At 37.4% G+C, this 21,008-nt stretch overlaps 1 protein-coding gene across 1 annotated transcript in view; it reads right to left on the bottom strand.

The window, feature by feature from the left end:
* Positions 1 to 21,008, bottom strand: part of LOC127857106 (dynein regulatory complex protein 1-like) — a 34,403-nt gene extending 13,395 nt beyond the window's left edge. Inside the window, exons 1-11 of the mRNA XM_052393462.1 lie at positions 20,803 to 21,008; positions 15,917 to 16,117; positions 15,009 to 15,060; positions 12,686 to 12,742; positions 12,028 to 12,102; positions 10,218 to 10,355; positions 5,641 to 5,850; positions 3,456 to 3,595; positions 2,582 to 2,716; positions 1,086 to 1,232; positions 456 to 556 (exon numbers count right to left, since the gene is read on the bottom strand). Of these exons, the coding sequence (XP_052249422.1) occupies positions 456 to 556; positions 1,086 to 1,232; positions 2,582 to 2,716; positions 3,456 to 3,595; positions 5,641 to 5,850; positions 10,218 to 10,355; positions 12,028 to 12,102; positions 12,686 to 12,742; positions 15,009 to 15,060; positions 15,917 to 16,117; positions 20,803 to 20,918 (1,372 nt within the window). The 5' untranslated portion in view covers positions 20,919 to 21,008. The remainder of the gene's footprint in view (positions 1 to 455; positions 557 to 1,085; positions 1,233 to 2,581; positions 2,717 to 3,455; positions 3,596 to 5,640; positions 5,851 to 10,217; positions 10,356 to 12,027; positions 12,103 to 12,685; positions 12,743 to 15,008; positions 15,061 to 15,916; positions 16,118 to 20,802) is intronic.

Genomic DNA, 21,008 nt, shown 5'->3' with positions numbered 1-21,008 from the left:
TTATAAATTTGTGAGAAAATTTATTTAATGAATTTGTTATAAAAAATACAAAACTCTGTCAACAAGTCCCTTAAATCAACTGATTGCACATGCATTAAGGGTAGAATAATTGAACTGAAATTTTCACTTCAGTACATCTTAATATTTCTACAGAAGCCCATATAGAACCCAAACTGGACCAGTATAGTCTTTACCACTCAGATACGCACTATTACATGTTTGTAGTCCCTTAGAAAATCAAATAAGATTTGAGACCTTTCTTACAAGATTTTAAAGGCTTCATTTTTAACCCTAATATACTGATGAGCAGCAAACAGCATTAAGCCTGAAAAGCATGTGATTTATTCCCAGGCTGTTCTGAATTTATGCTGTTTGCATATAGCAATTTTCAATTTGCTTCAAAGTAGGAAGGGTTAAACAACTGATTGTAGATAAACCAAACCACAGGCGTCTACCTCCAGTAGCGGAGAGCACTTCCTCTACCACCTGCTTGGCTGACACACCGGACTTCTTGGCAGACTCTCCCATCAAGGGACCAGTGTTCTCCATGAATGATCTATACACACAAGAACAAGACACAATGTCACAACCGTAAGTACACATCAATGAATTGCACACAAAAATAAAATACCCAGTATATCAACCGTAAGTACAAAATAAAGAATTTAAAAAGAGATGTATTTAGATTCTCACTTTTACATAGCACGTATTCTATTAAATTTGATTGTAAATTAATGAAATTATTTAAATAAACAAATAATATTATAGAATTATTAAAATTATGCTTTATACAGTGTCTGCCATCTGTATTTATGCCCATTTATATATCATAACAAATACTTTGCAAGCTATAGCAAAAATACTTGAAAACACCACTAGATTTGCACACCTTTGACTGACATTTCAAGGATTAAGATTGAAACTGTTTTATGTGCTTAACATTTCTAAGTCTATCACAAACATTTCAATTTACCTTTTCCTTCTCATATATGCATTTTAACGCATTTTTTAATTTATCACCATTTTCTCTTTGCTTCTGAGTCGGAAAGGTTTAACATGTTCAACACATACACATATACACATACATTTCTGGCTGGTTCCACTCTAGGCCCATCTGCTGTGAGTGTATGATGGTGTCGGCCTCCAGCACGCTGAGTACCAGGTCCTTGAGCTCGGCCTCGTTCATGCACCACACATCGTGGAACTTGTTGGCATCCGCCTGCATGAAGTGTCTGCAAGTGGAAAAGTGGTTTAGAGTCCTCATTCTAAAAGTTTTATTCCCGCTAAATCTAGTATGTCTTCTTTTTATTATCATTATTCTCTATAAATCTACCATTTTATTATCATTTTCATTTCCCCTTAATCTACAATATTGTATTCCGCTAAATCTAGTATTCTATGATTGTTATTCCCCCTAAATCTATAACTTGTATTTCTTCTCAATCTGCATATGCCAGAATGAAGTGCCTTCAAGTAGCCAAGTGTTCTAGGGTCCTCCATTTTATTTCCACCTCACTCTGTCATTTCTGTGATCATTTTCATTCTCTATCAATGTCTATTTTGTCTCATTTTAATTCCCCCTCAATCTACCCATTCTATATTATTTTTATACTACAGTATATCAATCTTCCATTTCTCTTATTATTTGTATTCTCTATTAATCTACTATTTAAATTCTTATTTTAATTCACTATAAATCCACTATTTTTCTTCTCGTTTTCATCCCCCCTCAATCTACAATTGGTATTCCCCTTCCATCTATTATTCTATAATTGTTACTCTCCCTAAATCTATCATTTGTATTACTCCTCAATCTATCACGTTTATTCCTCCTCAATCTATCTTCTTGATTCATCAATCTTTCATTTTTATTCCCCTAAATCTACATTTTGTATTACGCTATCAAAATTGTTTTCTACCATTTTTATTTCCCCTAATTTTATCATATTTGGTCCACCCTCAATCTACAGTTTGTATTTTGAATTGACTGCTACCCCCTATTCCAACAGTTTTCAATCCCATATTTTTAATCCTCCTAATCGAGCATTATTACCTCTTCCCATCCCTATCTATCCCCCCCCCCATCTGCCCGCCTCTTAAATCTACCTATTTTTCCTCCTATTTTTTATTTTAGTCCCTCCTTTCATTTATCAGTTTAAAATGTGCTCCTCAGTGTTATATTCACAGAAACTTTCAGAGAGGGAATTTTCAAGCAGTTTTAGAGCCTAATTTTACTCTTGACCTCTTAATATTTTGATGCTTTTAAAGTTTAAATAAATAGGTTTAAATAACCTAACACTGCATAGACAAGAATGTACCTGAGCCTCGTTCTGAGAAAACTGGGCTTAATGCATGTGCTAAATGTTGTCCCAAATTAGCCTGTGCAGTCTGCACAGGCTTATCAGGGACGACACTTTCCACTTTTATGGTATTTTTTGTTTAAAGGAAGTCTCTTCTACACGAAAATCCAGTTTAGGCGGACAGTGTCCTCCCTGATTAGCCTGTGCAAACTGCACACGATAATCTGGGATGACACTTTACGCACATGCATTAAGCCCAGTTTTCTCAGAACGTGGCTCACCTATTTTTCCTCTGTAGATCCTTGAACTGTTCCATGATCTTCACATAGTCATCATTGAGTTGGGCATTCTCATCACGGTACTGCTTCTCCTGCTTGGCACACTTGATACGCAGACCGTTCAGTACGTCCTGCAACCTGCCATACATAGAACATAGCTTTACTTTATGAGTCAATAAATGGAACTATCTCACACATAGTACATAGCTTTATTTGTCATATGGAAATAAACAACATGTCCCACACATAGTACATAGCTTTATTCGTCATAAGGAAGTAAACAAAATTGTCCCTCACATAGAACATAGCTATACTTCATAAGGCAATCATCTGAATTGTCTGTTTTGCATTAAAAAATCAACTCGCACTTTTCTTCGCAGACATAGCTCGGGGCTTAGTAGTTTACCAAAACAAAGTGCTCATTAAGGGTTGAACGTGAAACTGCTCTAGCATTGTTATCATAAAATCCATTTTATGCACAATTAAGTTGTCAAACATTTTGTACAGCTGCTTTACAACATTTGTTTTTAAACACATTTGTAGAATAATTCTTTATTGTTTTAAATGGTGAAATTGCAATAGGGTAACATATTTAACATGAAAATGACCACAAATCAACCTATGACTTAAAACATTACAAAAACACCATCAGAGGTCTTATAGGGGTTTAATGCATGTGCACGTACAGGCTAATCGTGGGCGACTCTTTCCGCTATTATGGTATTCTTTGTTGAAAGGAAGACTGTTCTTGACAAGAATTCAGTTTAGGCGGAAAGTGTTGCCCCTGATTGAACATCTGAAGTTAAGATTGCCCTTAAGAGCTTTGTTAACATCTGCCCTGATCTGCGAACAAGCAGAACACAAACCCAACACATACCTGGTGATCTTGCGTTTCTGCTGTGACTTGGTGATGGTGTTCTCATCATCTCTCTTCTTGAGCACCTGAAAGTTGTACTCGAGTTTCTCCTGGTTCAGTTGATACGTCGCCCTCAACTGCTGCAGCTGCTGCTCCATGATCTGCATTAAAAATGGCTATATGTGTATGCACACAGCATAAAATCAGAACAGTCTGTGAGTGACTTACAGTCTACGCAGGTTTAACCCTGTGCATGCTTGGAAATTTGTCGTCTGCTAAAAATGTTGTCTGCTGAAATTTCTAAAAATAGCATTTTCTTCATTTTTTTTCCATAGAATACTATAAGAATAGCAAACAGTTTGGATCCTGATGAGATGCCACATTCTGTGGCGTCTCATCTGGATCCAAACTGTTTGTAAATGCCTTCAAAATTCGGTTCCAGCACTGAAAGAGTTAATGCTGGTTTCAGCTTACCAGTACATTTTATACTATACTGCTGTTCCATAATCTGCAATGCAGGCAGTGGTCAGGTCAACCATGATTTGGTTTAAACCTGGTTATTTTAGCTCTATGTAACCAATAGCCTAAGGATGATTTAACAACTCTTGGGTCAGTTTTCTATGTAGAACTTGTACTTAGTGTCTTTGTGGAAGATCTAAAGAACCCTTTAACCGTTGAGACCAAACCCATGACCTCTTGGTTGCTAGGCAGGCACCATACCCACTATGCCATGGCGACCTAATCAATCAAACCATGATTGAGGTGAAGATTGCTGTTCACGTAAACTATGTATGGAAATGAGAATACAAGAACACTTTAAACTAGGGATGTAGGCTACACAATCTGCAATACAATGAGTTACGTGGGTATGGATTCTTGTAAACCACACACTTAATGCACATTCATTAAGCCCCATTTTCCCACATCAAGGCTCTAACCTGTACACTGTATACTATTCTGCAGCTACATGATCTAGGTAGTGGTCAGGTCATTAATGGAGACGCGTTCTGAGAAATCAGGCTTAATGCATGTGCATAAAGTGTCATCCCAGATTAGCCTGTTTGAACTGCACAGGCTAATCAGGAACGACACTTTCCACTTTTATGGTATTTTTTGTTTAAAGGAAGTCTCTTCTACACGAAAATCCAGTTTAGGCGGAAAGTGTTGTCTTCACAGGCTAATCTGAGACGACACTTTACGCACATGCATTATGCCCAGTTTTCTCAGAACGCGACTCTATGATTTACCCCTTTCATGATCAGAGGCAACGTGAAAATAGCTATAGGAGCCTTCTTTGGGGAAAATGGTCTTCATTCATGCTTGTGAGATGTCGTCCCAGACAAGCCTGTGGAGTCCACCCAGGCAATTGAGGGACAACACTTTATGCTTGTTCGTTTAAGGAAAGTAGCTTCTAAACTAAACAAAAATCCAGATCAGGTGGAAATTTTGTCCATGATTAGAGTTTAAGGACTGCATCGGCTTAACTGAGACAACAATTCAGGCATAGGCATTAAGCACAGTTAAATTCTCTGAATGTGGCTTATATGCAAACAGCAATAAACCAGAACAGCCTGCAAGTAACTCAGAGCTGGTGAAGAGTTTAATGCTGTTTGTTGCTCATCAGTACCGAAGACCACTTAAACCATGTATGGACATAACGATTTATACAATACAGCTGCCCCATGATCTACAATGTAGGCAGAGGATGGTTGTTTTTTTACCAATTTGGATTGGGTAAAGTCACCTTGTTTTGATATAAATTTAGCAATTTGTTGTTTTTGTTTGCTAACACATATTTTTTAAGTTCAACTTACAGAGCTGTATAGAGAAATGAATTTATTTAAAAAGTGTGTTTTTTTATATTTTGAAAACCTTTAATTTTAGGCAATCATTTCAGGAAAATATCCTTTTTGAGATTGGGTATGAGGCTGAATTTTGCTCTCAAATTTGAACAAAAAAATAAGACCAAACTTTGGCCCCAAACATAAAAAAATAACACATTGTAGACTAGTCTGTCATTTAGATAAAGATTGCCGTACACTTAAACTATGTATGGAAATGAGAATGCAAGTACACTTTAAACTAGGGATGTATGCTACATAATCTGCAATACAATGAGATACTTAGATATGTATTCCTGTAAACTTTGACACTTTACGCACATGCATTAAGGCCCATTTTCACAGAGCAAGGCTCATATCTGTACCTCAACGTCCTTCTCAAGCCGTATCTTGACGGTGTTGTGGTCCTCCGTATCCATAACGCGCAGGTGTTGCAGCTGGGCCTCGTACTCCTCCACATGTCTCTCCCTGGTCTTCATGTACTCCACCTCCTTGTCACGACGGTGCTGCATCTTGTCCTCCCACTTGCGCTTCTGGGCCTCCAGAACGTCGTTACGTTCAGACACAAACGCCATCTGAAATTAAAATGGGCCACGCTCCGTGAAAAAGGGGCTTTAATGTATGTGTGTAAAGTGTCCTCCCTTTAATGTATGTGTGTAAAGTGTCCTCCCTTTAATGTATGTGTGTAAAGTGTCCTCCCTTTAATGTATGTGTGTAAAGTGTCCTCCCTTTAATGTATGTGTGTAAAGTGTCCTCCCTTTAATGTATGTGTGTAAAGTGTCCTCCCTTTAATGTATGTGTGTTAAGAGTCCTCCCTTTAATGTATGTGTGTAAAGTGTCCTCCCTTTAATGAGTGTCCTTCCTTTAATGTATGTGTGTAAAGTGTCCTCCCTTTAATGTATGTGTGTAAAGTGTCCTCCCTTTAATGTATGTGTGTAAAGTGTCCTCCCTTTAATGTATGTGTGTAAAGTGTCCTCCCTTTAATGTATGTGTGTAAAGTGTCCTCCCTTTAATGAGTGTCCTTCCTTTAATGTATGTGTGTAAAGTGTCCTCCCTTTAATGTATGTGTGTAAAGTGTCCAACCTTTAATGTATGTGTGTAAAGTGTCCTCCCAGATTTACCTGGACATAGGCTTATCAGGGGCGCCACTTTCAACTTTTTTATATTTTCATTTCATGTAAGTCTCTAAGCATATTTTAGTTACAGCGCAAAGTTTCATCCCTGATTAGCCTGTTTGAACTTAATGGGCAAATCTGGGGCGACACTTTACGCACATTCATAAAGCCCAGTTTTCTCATAACGAGATTTGTATGCAAAGTGAAGGCCATCGGGAATACTATCTCGGGTCATGAAATAGAGGTGTTAATGTTTATAAGATGTAAATTACTGGTAATCAGCACATCAATATAGTGTTTCCTTGCACGTTAACTGTTTTTAGCTGGATTCCATTTAAAGCCGATGACCTGTGGTAAATGTGTGGCCTGTTAGTTGCATCTAAAGAATGCTTTTGACTCCATTTAAATAAGAAAGGACCAAGTTGTAAAATACCTTTTACAATAGACAGGGAGGAGTATAAATGTTGATGGCATAAAAGTATTGAGGTCCTATTCTGCAAACCTCTCAAATTCATCTAGAAATATTGTTTATCAAGTCCTGGATCTTTAATGTGAGATTTTAAAAATATATATGCATAAGTGATCTAATATATAAATAAAAATCATTTAATGATATCAAGTACACTAGAATTTTCTTACAATATTTCTAAAATACAACCCGTGGAATGTTTTTGTTTTTTGGGGGCAAAATTAGAATCACATTCATGCCTCTTCTTCGACACTCATTTAAACTCCTTTAAATTTAGATTCCTAAAAATATGATTCTTGACTCATCATTTTAAGTTGTCAACAAAAAAAAGAAAAGAAGGAAAACCTCATAAAATATATAAAATATTACCGACTCTAAGAGCTTTAAGCATTTGGGTCTTTCTGCCCCTTTGTCAAAATGTAAGTTCTGCAATATTGACTGACGATCTAATTTGAAAGGCCCCAGAGCATTGCGGCTGGGTTGCTCAAAACATAAATGGCCAGTTAAATTCACCCTCTGTTAACTTTTAAAGTAATTTCAAAAGCAATTGTATTATCAAACATATGCAAAATATGCAATCATAAAAAATGTGTCACAATAAACATGTATAATAAAGTCTTAACAATTAAGTTGCGGTTAATAACTTTTTTGTTTGTTTATTTACCACATTATTATAGCGCCCTTTTCATACAGTATGTGCGTTCAGAGACGCTTCACATTTATCCCCCGATCACTGGGTCATAAGTCATCTGTTAACATTTTGACGCAGTATGCAGCCATAGTACATTGGCTTATTTCCCTCACAGGTACCCATTTATACACCTGGGTGGAGAGGAGAAAATGTGGGATAAATTTCTTGCTCAGGAAAATTCCAGTGGTCAGGGAGGGATTCAAACCAGGGACCTCTCGATCTTTAAGCCAGCGTCCTACCATTAGACCACTGTTCCCAACTTAATCCAAATTTTAGCTGCTGTTAGTTTAACTGGCTCTTAAAAGTTTTGAGTAAACAGGCCCTGTGAAAATTTCACCTCGTTAAAGTTTTGTCCAACTAGGCCCTGTTAATTGTTCCTTGTTAAAGTTGTGTGCAACTAGGCCCTGTAAATTGTTTCTTGTTAAAGTTTTGTGCAACTAGGCCCTGTAAATTGTACCTTGTTAAAGTTGTGTGCAATTAGGCCCTGAACATCGTACCTTTGTAAAGTTTTGTGCAACTAGGCTCTGAACTTCGTATCTTTGTAAAGATTTGTGCAACTAGGCCCTGAACATCGTACCTTTATAAAGTTTTGAGCTACTAGGCCCTGTAAATCGTACCTCTTTCTCTTTCATCTCCCTCATGGCTTTGGTGATCTTACCTCTATCTCTTTCATCTCCTCACTCATGGCTTTCGTGAGGTGCTTGATCTTACCTCTATCTCTTTCATGTCCTCCCTCCTGTCCTTGGTGAGGTGCTTGATCTTACCTCTATCTCTTTCATCTCCTCACTCATGGCTTTGGTGAGGTGCTTCATCTTACCTCTATCTCTTTCATCTCCTCCATCATGGCCTTGATGATGTGCTTGATCTTTCCTCTATCTCTTTCATCTCCTCACTCATGGCCTTGGTGAGGTGCTTCATCTTACCTCTATCTCTTTCATCTCCTCTCTAATGGCCTTGGTGAGATGCTTGATCTTACCTCTATCTCTTTCATCTCCTCCCTCATGGCCTTGGTGAGGTGCCTGATCTTACCTCTATTTCTTAAATCTCCTCTCTCACAGCCTTGGTAAGGTGCCTGATCTTACCTCTATCTCTTTCATCTCCTCCCTCGTGGCCTTGGTGAGGTGCTTGATCTTACCTCTATCTCTTTCATCTCCTCCCTCATGGCCTTGGTGAGGTGCCTGATCTTACCTCTATTTCTTAAATCTCCTCTCTCACAGCCTTGGTAAGGTGCCTGATCTTACCTCTATCTCTTTCATCTCCTCCCTCGTGGCCTTGGTGAGGTGCTTGATCTTACCTCTATCTCTTTCATCTCCTCCCTCATGGCCTTGGTGAGGTGCCTGATCTTACCTCTATCTCTTTCATCTCCTCCCTCATGGCCTTGGTGAGGTGCTTGATCTTACCTCTATCTCTTTCATCTCCTCCCTAATGGCCTTGGTGACGTCCTTGATCTTACCTCTATCTCTTTCATCTCCTCCCTCGTGGCCTTTGTGAGGTGCTTGATCTTACCTCTATCTCTTTCATCTCCTCCCTCATGGCCTTGGTGAGGTGCTTAATCTTACCTCTATCTCTTTCATCTCCTCTCTCATGGCCTTGGCGAGATGCTTGATCTTACCTCTATCTCTTTCATCTCCTCCCTGATGGTCTTGGTGAGGTGCTTGATCTTACCTCAATCTCTTTCATCTCCTCCCTCATGGCCTTGGCGAGGTGCTTGATCTTACCTCTATCTCTTTCATCTCCTCCCTCATGGCTTTGGTGAGGTGCTTCATCTTACCTCTATCTCTTTCATCTCCTCCATCATGGCCTTGATGATGTGCTTGATCTTACCTCTATCTCTTTCATCTCCAGACTCATGGCCTTGGTGAGGTGCTTCATCTTACCTCTATCTCTTTCATCTCCTCTCTAATGGCCTTGGTGAGATGCTTGATCTTACCTCTATCTCTTTCATCTCCTCCCTCATGGCCTTGGTGAGGTGCCTGATCTTACCTCTATTTCTTAAATCTCCTCCCTCACGGCCTTGGTAAGGTGCCTGATCTTACCTCTATCTCTTTCATCTCCTCCCTCATGGCCCTGGTGAGGTGCTCTTACCTCTATCTCTTTCATCTCCTCCCTCATGGCCTTGGTGAGGTGCCTGATCTTACCTCTATCTCTTTCATCTCCTCCCTCATGGCCTTGGTGAGGTGCTTGATCTTACCTCTATCTCTTTCATCTCCTCCCTAATGGCCTTGGTGACGTCCTTGATCTTACCTCTATCTCTTTCATCTCCTCCCTCGTGGCCTTTGTGAGGTGCTTGATCTTACCTCTATCTCTTTCATCTCCTCCCTCATGGCCTTGGTGAGGTGCTTAATCTTACCTCTATCTCTTTCATCTCCTCTCTCATGGCCTTGGCGAGGTGCTTGATCTTACCTCTATCTCTTTCATCTCCTCCCTCATGGTCTTGGTGAGGTGCTTCATCTTACCTCTATCTCTTTCATCTCCTCCCTCATGGCCTTGGCGAGGTGCTTGATCTTACCTCTATCTCTTTCATCTCCTACCTCATGGCCTTGGTGAGGTGCTTGATCTTACCTCTATCTCTTTCATCTCCTCCCTCATGGCCTTGGTGAGGTGTTGATCTTACCTCTATCTCTTTCATCTCCTCCCTCATGGCCTTGGTGAGGTGCTTGATCTTACCTCTATCTCTTTCATCTCCTCCCTCATGGCCTTGGTGAGGTGCCTGATCTGCTCCTCCATGCGCTCTATCATGAGGTCCACATCCTCCGCCTGCTTTTTCAGGTCCTTCACATACGTGTCATCCTTACCCTTCAGCTCCTGCATAACAACATATGTTATTTATTTGGAGCTGTTTGTTTATTCAGATGTTTTGCAGTTCTCAATAGCATTTCAGTTATATCAAGGCAGCCACTTAACATGCTCACACAGTTTTTGTGTGTGTCAAATTTGGGTCTGTTATTAGAACCCATTTCCAATGTCAAAATGTATTTCCCAAGTGACTGCCTAAATAAATTAATGAAATTAAACATTGAGTTTGTATCCCTATGCAGCTCTTTGGGTTGAACCTTAATAAACATAATAATGAAAACATTTATTCTCCATTTTAAAGTATAAAGCAAAAGATAAAATACACACATAATTTCAATTTTTTAGTCAAAATAACATTGTTTTTTTCCAAATCAAAGGGCCCTGGCCCCATTCCAAATCGTTAAGCAATATACAGTACACAGACTTATGGTAGTAAAAACTAGCATATAAAACTAGCAACTGCCTTTTTTAGGGGGACAATGACCGTTGCCATAATTATATAAGAGTAAGTATTTGGTTCCTTGTAACAAAGTTTAAACAACATGTAAATTGTTCAGTTGTAATTCCTAAACTACCAAATCTAATACAGCTAAGTCACAAATGTGACTTATAATCATGTAGTGATTTGTAAGCTCTGTTTAAGGGAAAATAGGTTAGGAATGTGTGAATGGTTGAGCTAGAAGTGTCTTAAAATTATATAATTAATGATAAAATATATGAGCCCTTCTCTGGATAAGCCAGACTAAATGCACGTGTGTAAAATATTGTCCCAGATTAGCCTTTGAATGCTAATCTGGGACAACACGTTCCATCTACTGTAGTCTGGATTTTAATTCAGAAGAGAATTCCCTTAACCCATACCCTCTCAGAAGCAAAAAGAAAATGGCTATGTGCAAACAGCAAAAACCAGAACAGCCTGCGAATCACTCGCAGTCTGTTCAGGTTTTATGCTGTTTGCTGCTCATCAGTATCTAAGGGTTGGAAATGAAGCCTTTAAAACTTAAATGTAGTAAGAAATGTCTTGAATTAAATTTAACGTTCATAGGGACTACAAAAGCGTAAAAATACGTATGTAATTGGTAAAGGGTATAAAATGAAATATTCAATTTAAGTGGACAATGTGTCTCTACATAGCATGTGCAGACTGCACATGGTAATCTGGGTAATACTGCATGCACATGCATAAAGATTGCTGTTACCAGAGCATGTCGAATACATGTATTATGTTTCAATGTAATCAGTTTAGAAATGTTGAAGCTATTCACAGCACAAATTATACAATTATAAAGAAATACATTGAACGGTTGAGGAGCTTGTTGAAACAACTTCGGGGGGCTTTGCAAATAGGAATATAAATAAAGAATCAACCTTATAAATTCACAAACATTTCATGTAAACTTCATTGTTTACAATGTAAAAATGTCTTTAACAAAATGGCTTTTCTTCAGGAATTAAAACAACTAACTATGAACAAAATGAATACACCCATACCGAACAAAGATTGTTAAATCTGTGGGTAAATATTCACTGTGGTCATTAATTTTTGACATAGCAGGAGCACGAAAAGTGCACCATTTCGTGACTTTGCAGTAGCTACAATATCAATAGAAAGCAACTTTCAGCAAAAGATGAGCTATACCTCTTGTGATTTTATTGTGTTTTTAGAAGGAGACAAGTTTACCTGCTGAAAATCATTGATCAACTTGTTCTTCTCATCAATCATTGCATCACATGACGTCTTCTGTTGCATCAGCATCTGAAATAAATCATGCAAACATGTTGAATGTTCCATAGCTATGTACAAATCTTTGTAAGTGCTCCTGACAAAAAAAACAGGTTTAAAAGTTAAAATAGGGCATTAATTCTTGATCTTGTACAATCCTAGTAAGTTAACCCATTTATGCCTAGCGTCTAGAAAAAAGGCCTTGGCAAACAGCAAAGACCCAGATGAGACACCGCATGATGCGGCGTCTCATCTGGGTCTGCGCTGTTTGCTTAAAGGAATTTCTGTAAGAAATATTCTAAATATAGAAATAAATATACTAGACATCCCTAATTTTGGAAATAAATTGATCCATAGGATGGGAGAGTCCACTAGGCATAAATGGGTTAATCTTGGTATTTTTATGTGTCTTTAATCGTACATGATTTGCAACTGAAATTCACATTTATCTTGAGTGTTGAAATCTGACTCAAAACCAGCAGTAGAAACACTGACAGTCTACGTTTTAGTTATATCAATATATTTATTTGTTACATTATTTAAGCTGAGCACAAACATTGTATCCAACCCCTGATTTTTCAAGCAATCAGGCGGACCAAATCAGACAGTGTCTTACCTCATGAAGAGATTGAGGAATTTCTTTCTGCAAAGCTTGTTCCCATTTCTTAGTGATCTGTAACACAAAAATAATTTCACATCACAGCACAGTTTGTCAACAAATATCATAAAAAATCTTCGTCAATTGATTTTACAATAAAATAAAGGGCAATCAGTTGTACCATTTATAAAGCTAGAACTTAATTGCTTGACAGACAGGTCTGTAGAAACTGACATATGAGCCTCGCTCAGCGGAAAAGGGGGTTTAATGCATGTGCATAATGTATTGTCCCAGATTAGCCTTTGCAGGCTGCACAGGCTAACCAAGGACAACACTTTCCACTTTTATAGTGTCTACAGGCTAATCAAGGACAACACTTTCCACTTTTATAGTGTCTACAGGCTAATCAAGGACAACACTTTCAACTTTTATAGTGTTTACAGGCTAATCAAGGACAACGCTTTCAACTTTTATAGTGTTTACAGGCTAATCAAGGACAACACTTTCCACTTTTATAGTGTCTACAGACTAATCAAGGACAACACTTTCCACTTTTATAGTGTTTACAGGCTAATCAAGGACAACACTTTCCACTTTTATAGTGTCTACAGACTAATCAAGGACAACACTTTCCACTTTTATAGTGTCTACAGGCTAATCAAGGACAACACTTTCCACTTTTATAGTGTCTACAGACTAATCAAGGACAACACTTTCCACTTTTATAGTGTCTACAGGCTAATCAAGGACAACACTCCACTTTTATAGTGTCTACAGGCTAATCAAGGACAACGCTTTCCACTTTTATAGTGTTTACAGGCTTATCAAGGACAACACTTTCCACTTTTATAGTGTCTACAGGCTAATCAAGGACAACACTTTCCACTTTTATAGTGTCTACAGACTAATCAAGGACAACACTTTCCACTTTTATAGTGTCTACAGGCTAATCAAGGACAACGCTTTCCACTTTTATAGTGTCTACAGGCTAATCAAGGACAACGCTTTCCACTTTTATAGTGTCTACAGGCTAATCAAGGACAACACTTTCCACTTTTATAGTGTCTACAGGCTAATCAAGGACAACACTTTCCACTTTAAAGTGTCTACAGACTAATCAAGGACAACACTTTCCACTTTTATAGTGTCTACAGGCTAATCAAGGACAACACTTTCCACTTTTATAGTGTCTACAGGCTTATCAAGGACAACACTTTCCACTTTTATAGTGTCTACAGACTAATCAAGGACAACACTTTCCACTTTTATAGTGTCTACAGGCTAACCAAGGACAACACTTTCCACTTTTATAGTGTCTACAGGCTAATCAAGGACAACGCTTTCCACTTTTATAGTGTTTACAGGCTAATCAAGGACAACACTTTCCACTTTTATAGTGTTTTTTTTTTAATGAAGTCTTTTCTAAGCAAAAAAACCAAAAGTTGAGGCAGTGTTGTCCAAAAAAAAATGAGTACGCAGTTTTATTTTCAAAGAAGCCAGCGTCTAAGACCTAAAACAGGCATTTTTGTGCTGTTTTAAATTGATAATTTGGGGGAAAGTAGCTGGCCCCAATATTGTTAGTTACCGGTGAAATTGCCGGCTCCCGGTGCTTCCAGAGAACACTGGTTAAGGCGGAAAGTGTCTTCCTTAATTAGCCTGTGCAGACTGCAAGGCTTATCTGGAACAACACTTTACCCACATGCATTAAGCCCAGTTTTCTCAGAACGATGCATTAAGCCCCGTTTTCTCAGAACGCTGCTCATATACTTTAAATGCTGTTTATTGGACTTCATCCTAGGAAAGCATCTCTATAACACTGGTATATATTGGACTTCATCCTAGGAAAGCATCTCTATAACACTGGTATATATTGGACTTCATCCTCGGAAAGCATCTCTATAACACTGGTATATATTGGACTTCATCCTAGGAAAGCATCTCTATAACACTGGTATATATTGGACTTCATCCTAGGAAAGTATCTCTATAACACTGGTATATATTGGACTTCATCCTAGGAAAGCATCTCTATAAACCTGGTATATATTGGACTTCATCCTAGGAAAGCATCTCTATAACACTGGTATATATTGGACTTCATCCTAGGAAAGCATCTCTATAACACTGGTATATATTGGACTTCATCCTAGGAAAGCATCTCTATAACACTGGTATATATTGGACTTCATCCTAGGAAAGCATCTCTATAACACTGGTATATACATGTATTACTATCAAGAAATCAACATTCACAAAACTAACTATTTATCTGCACTATGAAGTATTAATCTTGTATATGCCCATTTAACTTTTTTTGACAGCCTGCAAAGAATCTACATACCTCTTCAAATCTTTCTGCTCCAGATTTAGCTTCTTGTTCCAGCTTTTCTTTTCTGTAACATAATTAACAATTATAATTAATTTGATGAAAGCTTAAATGACTTCATTACATGAGTTTACCTTAACACTTCGGGGTTATTTTTCATGGTCATTACTTTTCATTTGATTCACACTTATAGACATTCAGTTCAGACAATTGTGCATTTAAATAAACCAAATTGGCCGTGGGAATGGATCTTTTACTGAGGCAAGGAAAACATCACTGGTCTACACACTTAGTCGTGTCAAACATGTTAAGCAGTCAGAAAAATCCGATAAAAACTTACATCTGAGAAACATTTGATTAGGACACTGTCAGACCAAACGCCCAACAAGTTGAAATTTAAACATGTATCATAATGTGTGACAGATCGACCAAACATCTGACAAGATTTCAAAAAATGAGTTCTGGGAAATGTAGGCTTAATCCATGTGGGTATAGTGTAGACCCATGCGCAGTACACAGAGACTAATCAGGGACGATATTTGCCGCCTCAACTTAATTTGTTGTTTACTAGAGACTTCCTTCCAACAACAAAATCCGTAAAAGCAAAAAGTGTTGGCCCTCCATTAACCCTTTCAGTGCTGGAACCAAATTTAAAAGGCCTTTGCAAACAGTTTGTATCAAGACCAGAAGCCACAAAACGTGGCGTCTGATCAGGATCCAAACTGTTTGCTATTCTGATAGTGGTCTTTGAAAAAAAAATGAGGAAAGTGATGATTTTAGAAATTCAGCAGACACCAATTTAGCAGACGACAAATATCCCAGCATGCAAAGGGTTAAGCCTAGTTTTTTCAGAACGAGGCTCACAATAAGACCATGCGTTTACCTCTGTCAGAATGAGGCTCACAATAAGACCATGCATATACCTCTGTCTTTTAGCATCCTCCTCCTCATTTCTACGGGTGGCCTCTCTAGCATCACCAGCAACACGAATGTTGGTTACAAGGTCAAAACCATCCTGTTTCAGTTTTGTTAGTCGCAGTCGGCTTTCTTCTATTTGTTTTCGGCTCTTTGTAAGCTCCTGTTTTACTTCTTTCTTCTCATTAGGGTCTTCACCAAGAGCCGCTCTGCAACAAAATTGCAAAAAAATGTAGCAAATAAAATAATATAATTCTTATTGTAATAATCTAAGTTGGACAGTGGATACCCTCAATTTTAGCCAAAATAATTATTTTTTGTAACACTGTATGTCCGTTCACCCATATTTTCTGCTATTATTTATGACTCTTGAGTATCTGACAGATGAGTTGATCAGAATTCTACCTTAGTAAATCTGTTGACACATAAAATTATGTGTTTGTAGAATCAGACAACAGTCATAAAACGTGACTCAAGAATGCTAGAAGTCAGTGGACAGTTGAAATTGCTTCATCTGTTTGTGTAAAAAGGCATGTATATGAGTCGCGTTCTGAGAAAATTGTGCATGTGCTTAAAGTGTCGTTCCAGATTAGCCTGTGCAGTCCGCACAGGCTGATCAGGGACGACACTTTCCGCCTTAAATGGATTTTCGTGTAGAAGAGACTTCCTTTAAACAAAAAATAGCATAAAAGCGGAAAGTGTCATCCCTGATTAGCCTGTGCAGACTGCACAGGCTAATCTAGGACAACACTTTATGCACATGCATTAAGCCCAGTTTTCTCAGAAAGCGACTCATATTATTGTATACCAGATATAATTATACACAATGATATATAAGTACTGCTCAGTGTATTAAAAGTTTTGGTTTTATATTATTGCAATGATAAATGTCAGATGTCAATTGTATATTGTCAATTATTTTGCACAATATTTGAAAGAGTAAAATACAATGATTTAAATCTAAACAAATTACCTGCAAGTTTCAATTATAACATTATTTTACTTGCATTTAACAATCAAAAGGTGTATGTCACAGTGTATAAAATGCTTATCTCTGAACTCAGATTGGTCAAAGACCTAGGAGTACCTTTCTGTAAAAACAAAAATAAATAAATATAAAAATGTCTTTAAATTCAATGCACACATATATATGAAAAAACAAGACTATTGCCAAGCAATAAAAGTCCCCTACCTGCTCCACCATTGTCAGAATATTTTTGTTTGTTGACATAGCAACCAGAAATTTTGACGTAGGAACAAAATGAAATGACGAGCATAATGCCCATATTGCCATCTATCCATGTTTTAAGTTTGATGAAAAAATATGAAGAACTTTAAAAGTTATCGCAGGATCCAGAAAACCACCATTTTCAGCAGTATTTCTAGTCTATTTGTTGCCATAGCAACCAGAATTTTTGACGTAGGAACAAAATGAAATGACGTGCATAATTTCCATATTGCTATCTATCCATGTTTAAAGTTTTATGAAAAAATATTAAGAACTTTAAAAGTTATCGCAGGATCCAGAAAAGTGTGACAGACTCACAGACTGACGGACACACAGAGCGCAAACCATAAGTCCCTACCGCACTAATAAAATATTGAATAACATTAACAAAGCATATGCTATCGCTTTGGCGATGCTACAAATGACCTATTTGTTTATTGTTTCTCTTGTTTGTGATGTATCTTTTGCCAAACATTTGTATGGTATAACAACATGGCCGCTAGCGCTGTTTGTAACGCCTCATCACAATGTTTTGTTTGCGTGTGGTGTCTCCAGTAAAAACACAAAATACTCAAAAACTTGAGTTTTATGAGTATATGACACATATTCCAACCTGTAGATCAGCAAAAGTTATGGTCAGATTTCCAAAAGAGTCAAATCTTGGCTATAACCTGCAACTTAACGAAACTTAGCCCCCAGAAACATTTGTTTAATTGAACGTCATCCATAGATGACGTCCAATATATCACCCATTACATATAGTTCAGTTAATTTAATTTTTATGCCCCCCCCCCCAAATTTATTTTGGAAGGAGCGTATAGTCGCCGCTTCGTCTGTCCGTCCTTGTGTCCGTCCGTCCATGCACAATTTTTGTCCAGGCTATTTCTCAGCAACTAATGACCAGAATTAAATGAAACTTTATGGGAAACTTCACTACCAAGAGGAGATGTGCATATTATCAGCGGGTTCTGGTCGGATGATTTTTTACAGAGTTATGGCCCTTTGAAATTTTCCATTAACTGTACATATAGTGCAATTCAAATTTTCCATTACCTGTACATATAGTGCAATTCTTGTCCGGGCTATTTCTCAGCAACTAATGACCGGAATTCAATGAAACTTTATGGGAAGCATCACTACCAAGAGGAGATGTGCATATAATCAGCGGGTTATGGTCGGATGATTTTTTCACAGAGTTATGGCCCTTTAAAATTTTCTATAAAAAAAAATCCCCCCAACTACTGTGCCCTCAAGACGTTTCCTTTTATCTGAATATATAGTGCAATATTGTGACAAAAAAACAACCTTTGGAGAGCATCACCTGTCTCCGACGGTTTCTTGTTTAGTTTAGTTGGCCTAATGCCTTTTGCAATGGAACATTCTCCCTTTTTGGTCTCACATCTTGATACAAAGATGGTATTGCAGTTGCAATAATTCAACTCTCAGCTTTATAACCCAAAGAGTTTTTGAGAACTTAAACACTCTAAAATTGTCATTTTTGTTTACTCGACAAAGAAGTCGCAACACAGTGAACCCCTACATTCACGCCCTAAACATGTGTCTAGAACGAATAAGCACACACTGTACAACCTTGCAATAGGAAAAAAGTACATAAAAATTAAAATAACTTGATTTCTGCCTGTCAACAGTGTCAGATTAAATAATTTCTTGCATAAAATGTGATGAATTCAAATTTTGTTTATCAATACAGCCATTAAGATCATCTAGAGATGATTTGTAAAACATCGGTTCATTGGCTATTGTAGTGGACATACTAAACACAACAACGCTACTCTAATCCTAGCAAAAGATATAACTGGTTCCCTGTCTGGAAATAATCATAGCAGAGAAGCCAGATATCACAAAATTTGATGATACTTACTGTCATGCAAAAGACAATCCAGGGTTCGACATTAACTTTTTTACAGCAAGACCATCGGACCAGCTCCTCTTAAAATGTACTAGCCCGAATCTGATGTCTACTAGACCATAAATGACGTAGCAAATAAACACAATTGGATCATGTAACTGTTTTATCAGGATTGATCAGTAAATAATCAGTGAACACCAAATAATTATTTTGATGCATAGAGTAAACCAATAAAATAAAACTATTTTTTTGCTTTTCTTCGTCAAATTCAAGCCATGGGAACTGACTCGATTTTCCATAGGATAAATTTGATGTTTTCGTTTTTCTTCATATTTACGTTTCTTGTCAGTTTTACTGTCTAAATCTTCTTTATTAACTGATTTGTCAGACGAAAATTCGAACCTGAACAAAGCCATTCTTTAAATTACATTATCTTGTCTGCTACGCAAAAATCTTAACATAGACAATACCGATTCTTTTATATAGATGTCGTAAAAACATGCTGTAAAGTTTTACGACACTGCAGAAAATCATTAATATTCATGACAACTTGACCAATGGAAACAAGCCATTCCAGAGGGAAACTTTCCTTCACCTCAAAAAATAGCGATGAATCATGTGAATGCTCCGCGTTTATTTATATATGCTAGTTATGTTCTGATGTATTAAAAAAATAACGGATACAAGAGTAATTTTACACATTAAGGAAATAGGTTTTCACAGCAGTTAGTTATAGTTAGTAATTTTACACATTAAGGAAAAAGGTTTTCACAGCAGTTAGTTATAGTTATATGAATCAGTATAAATTTGTTTATGTACGACCAGTCGGACAAGCTAGCGCGCAGTTTTACTAGCCCGACCACCGATCTTACTAGACAATGTCTGTCGTACGTGCCTTAGTGTCGAACCCTGCAATCAATAATTCACACGCTAGCTAATCAGGTTTTTTAATATATTATTGGTCATTGTCAGTTTCAGTTTTGAACATTTAAAAATGTGTTTTTGTCTTGTCAAAGTATGGTTAAAATAATTTATTCTTCAAATGATTGTTGAACAATCAAACACATTTTGGTTATACGTGGTAATGAATTGGGAATAGAAAAGCACGTGTCAATGTTTACAAAACATACTTAAGCCTGGTATTCACCATCATACCTTATTACTTACCGGTCCCGTACATCAAATTATTATCCAATGAGAACAAACATATTATAAGTTGTGTAGGCTTTCAGTAATGTCACAAGTTATGGTCGCCTCCGGTTAAAACGTAAAATCCAATAAAAAAATTAGTTGAAATTATAGATCAGTTGCATGCTTCACATATGATTACATAGAAATCTGGCAAAATATCGGTTTATTTATCAATTGCATGTGTGGAAAGGACCGCAGATGCGTTCTAGACACATGTATACCGCGTGAGGTGTTCGCCGTGTTGGGACTTCTGGGCCGAGTAAAAAAAAGAGACAATTTTTTAGTGTTTGAGTTCTTCAAAATAGGATTTTCAATGCCATATGCTAAAAGTTGTTATTGTTATTGGAACGAGCTATGTCTAAGCTACATCTGCATGCCAAAGTTGTTGACTTGTATTATTTTTGGCAATGCAACTGGACTCTGATGGCTGTTAGAAAAAACAACCTTGTTACTACATATTAAAAATTATTATATCAATTTTTTTTGCATTTTCGGTCTAAACACACTTAATTATACTATCTCAACACCGTTCTAGCCCCCTATGCTCTATACGAGGTAAAAGGATTATAAATGATAACTTATGACAGTGAGTTACGCCAAGTTACCTTCTGGCAGCTTCTACTCGTTTCTGAATACGAATTCTTCTTGCTGCAATTCTAGTGTCTGCGTCGTCTGCATCAACATTCGGTCCAACTTCTTCTTCTTCGCCGCTCGAGCTCATTTTTATTGCAGGAATAAATATAATTTATTTTAAATTGTAGCGAGTTGTATACTTGTTGCTATGCAATCTCCCGGCAGAGTTGTCGTTCCA

Source organism: Dreissena polymorpha, chromosome 14 (genome assembly GCF_020536995.1).
Source record: "Dreissena polymorpha isolate Duluth1 chromosome 14, UMN_Dpol_1.0, whole genome shotgun sequence".
Taxonomy (NCBI): Eukaryota; Metazoa; Mollusca; class Bivalvia; order Myida; family Dreissenidae; genus Dreissena; species Dreissena polymorpha.
This window is presented reverse-complemented; position numbering and strand designations above follow the sequence as displayed.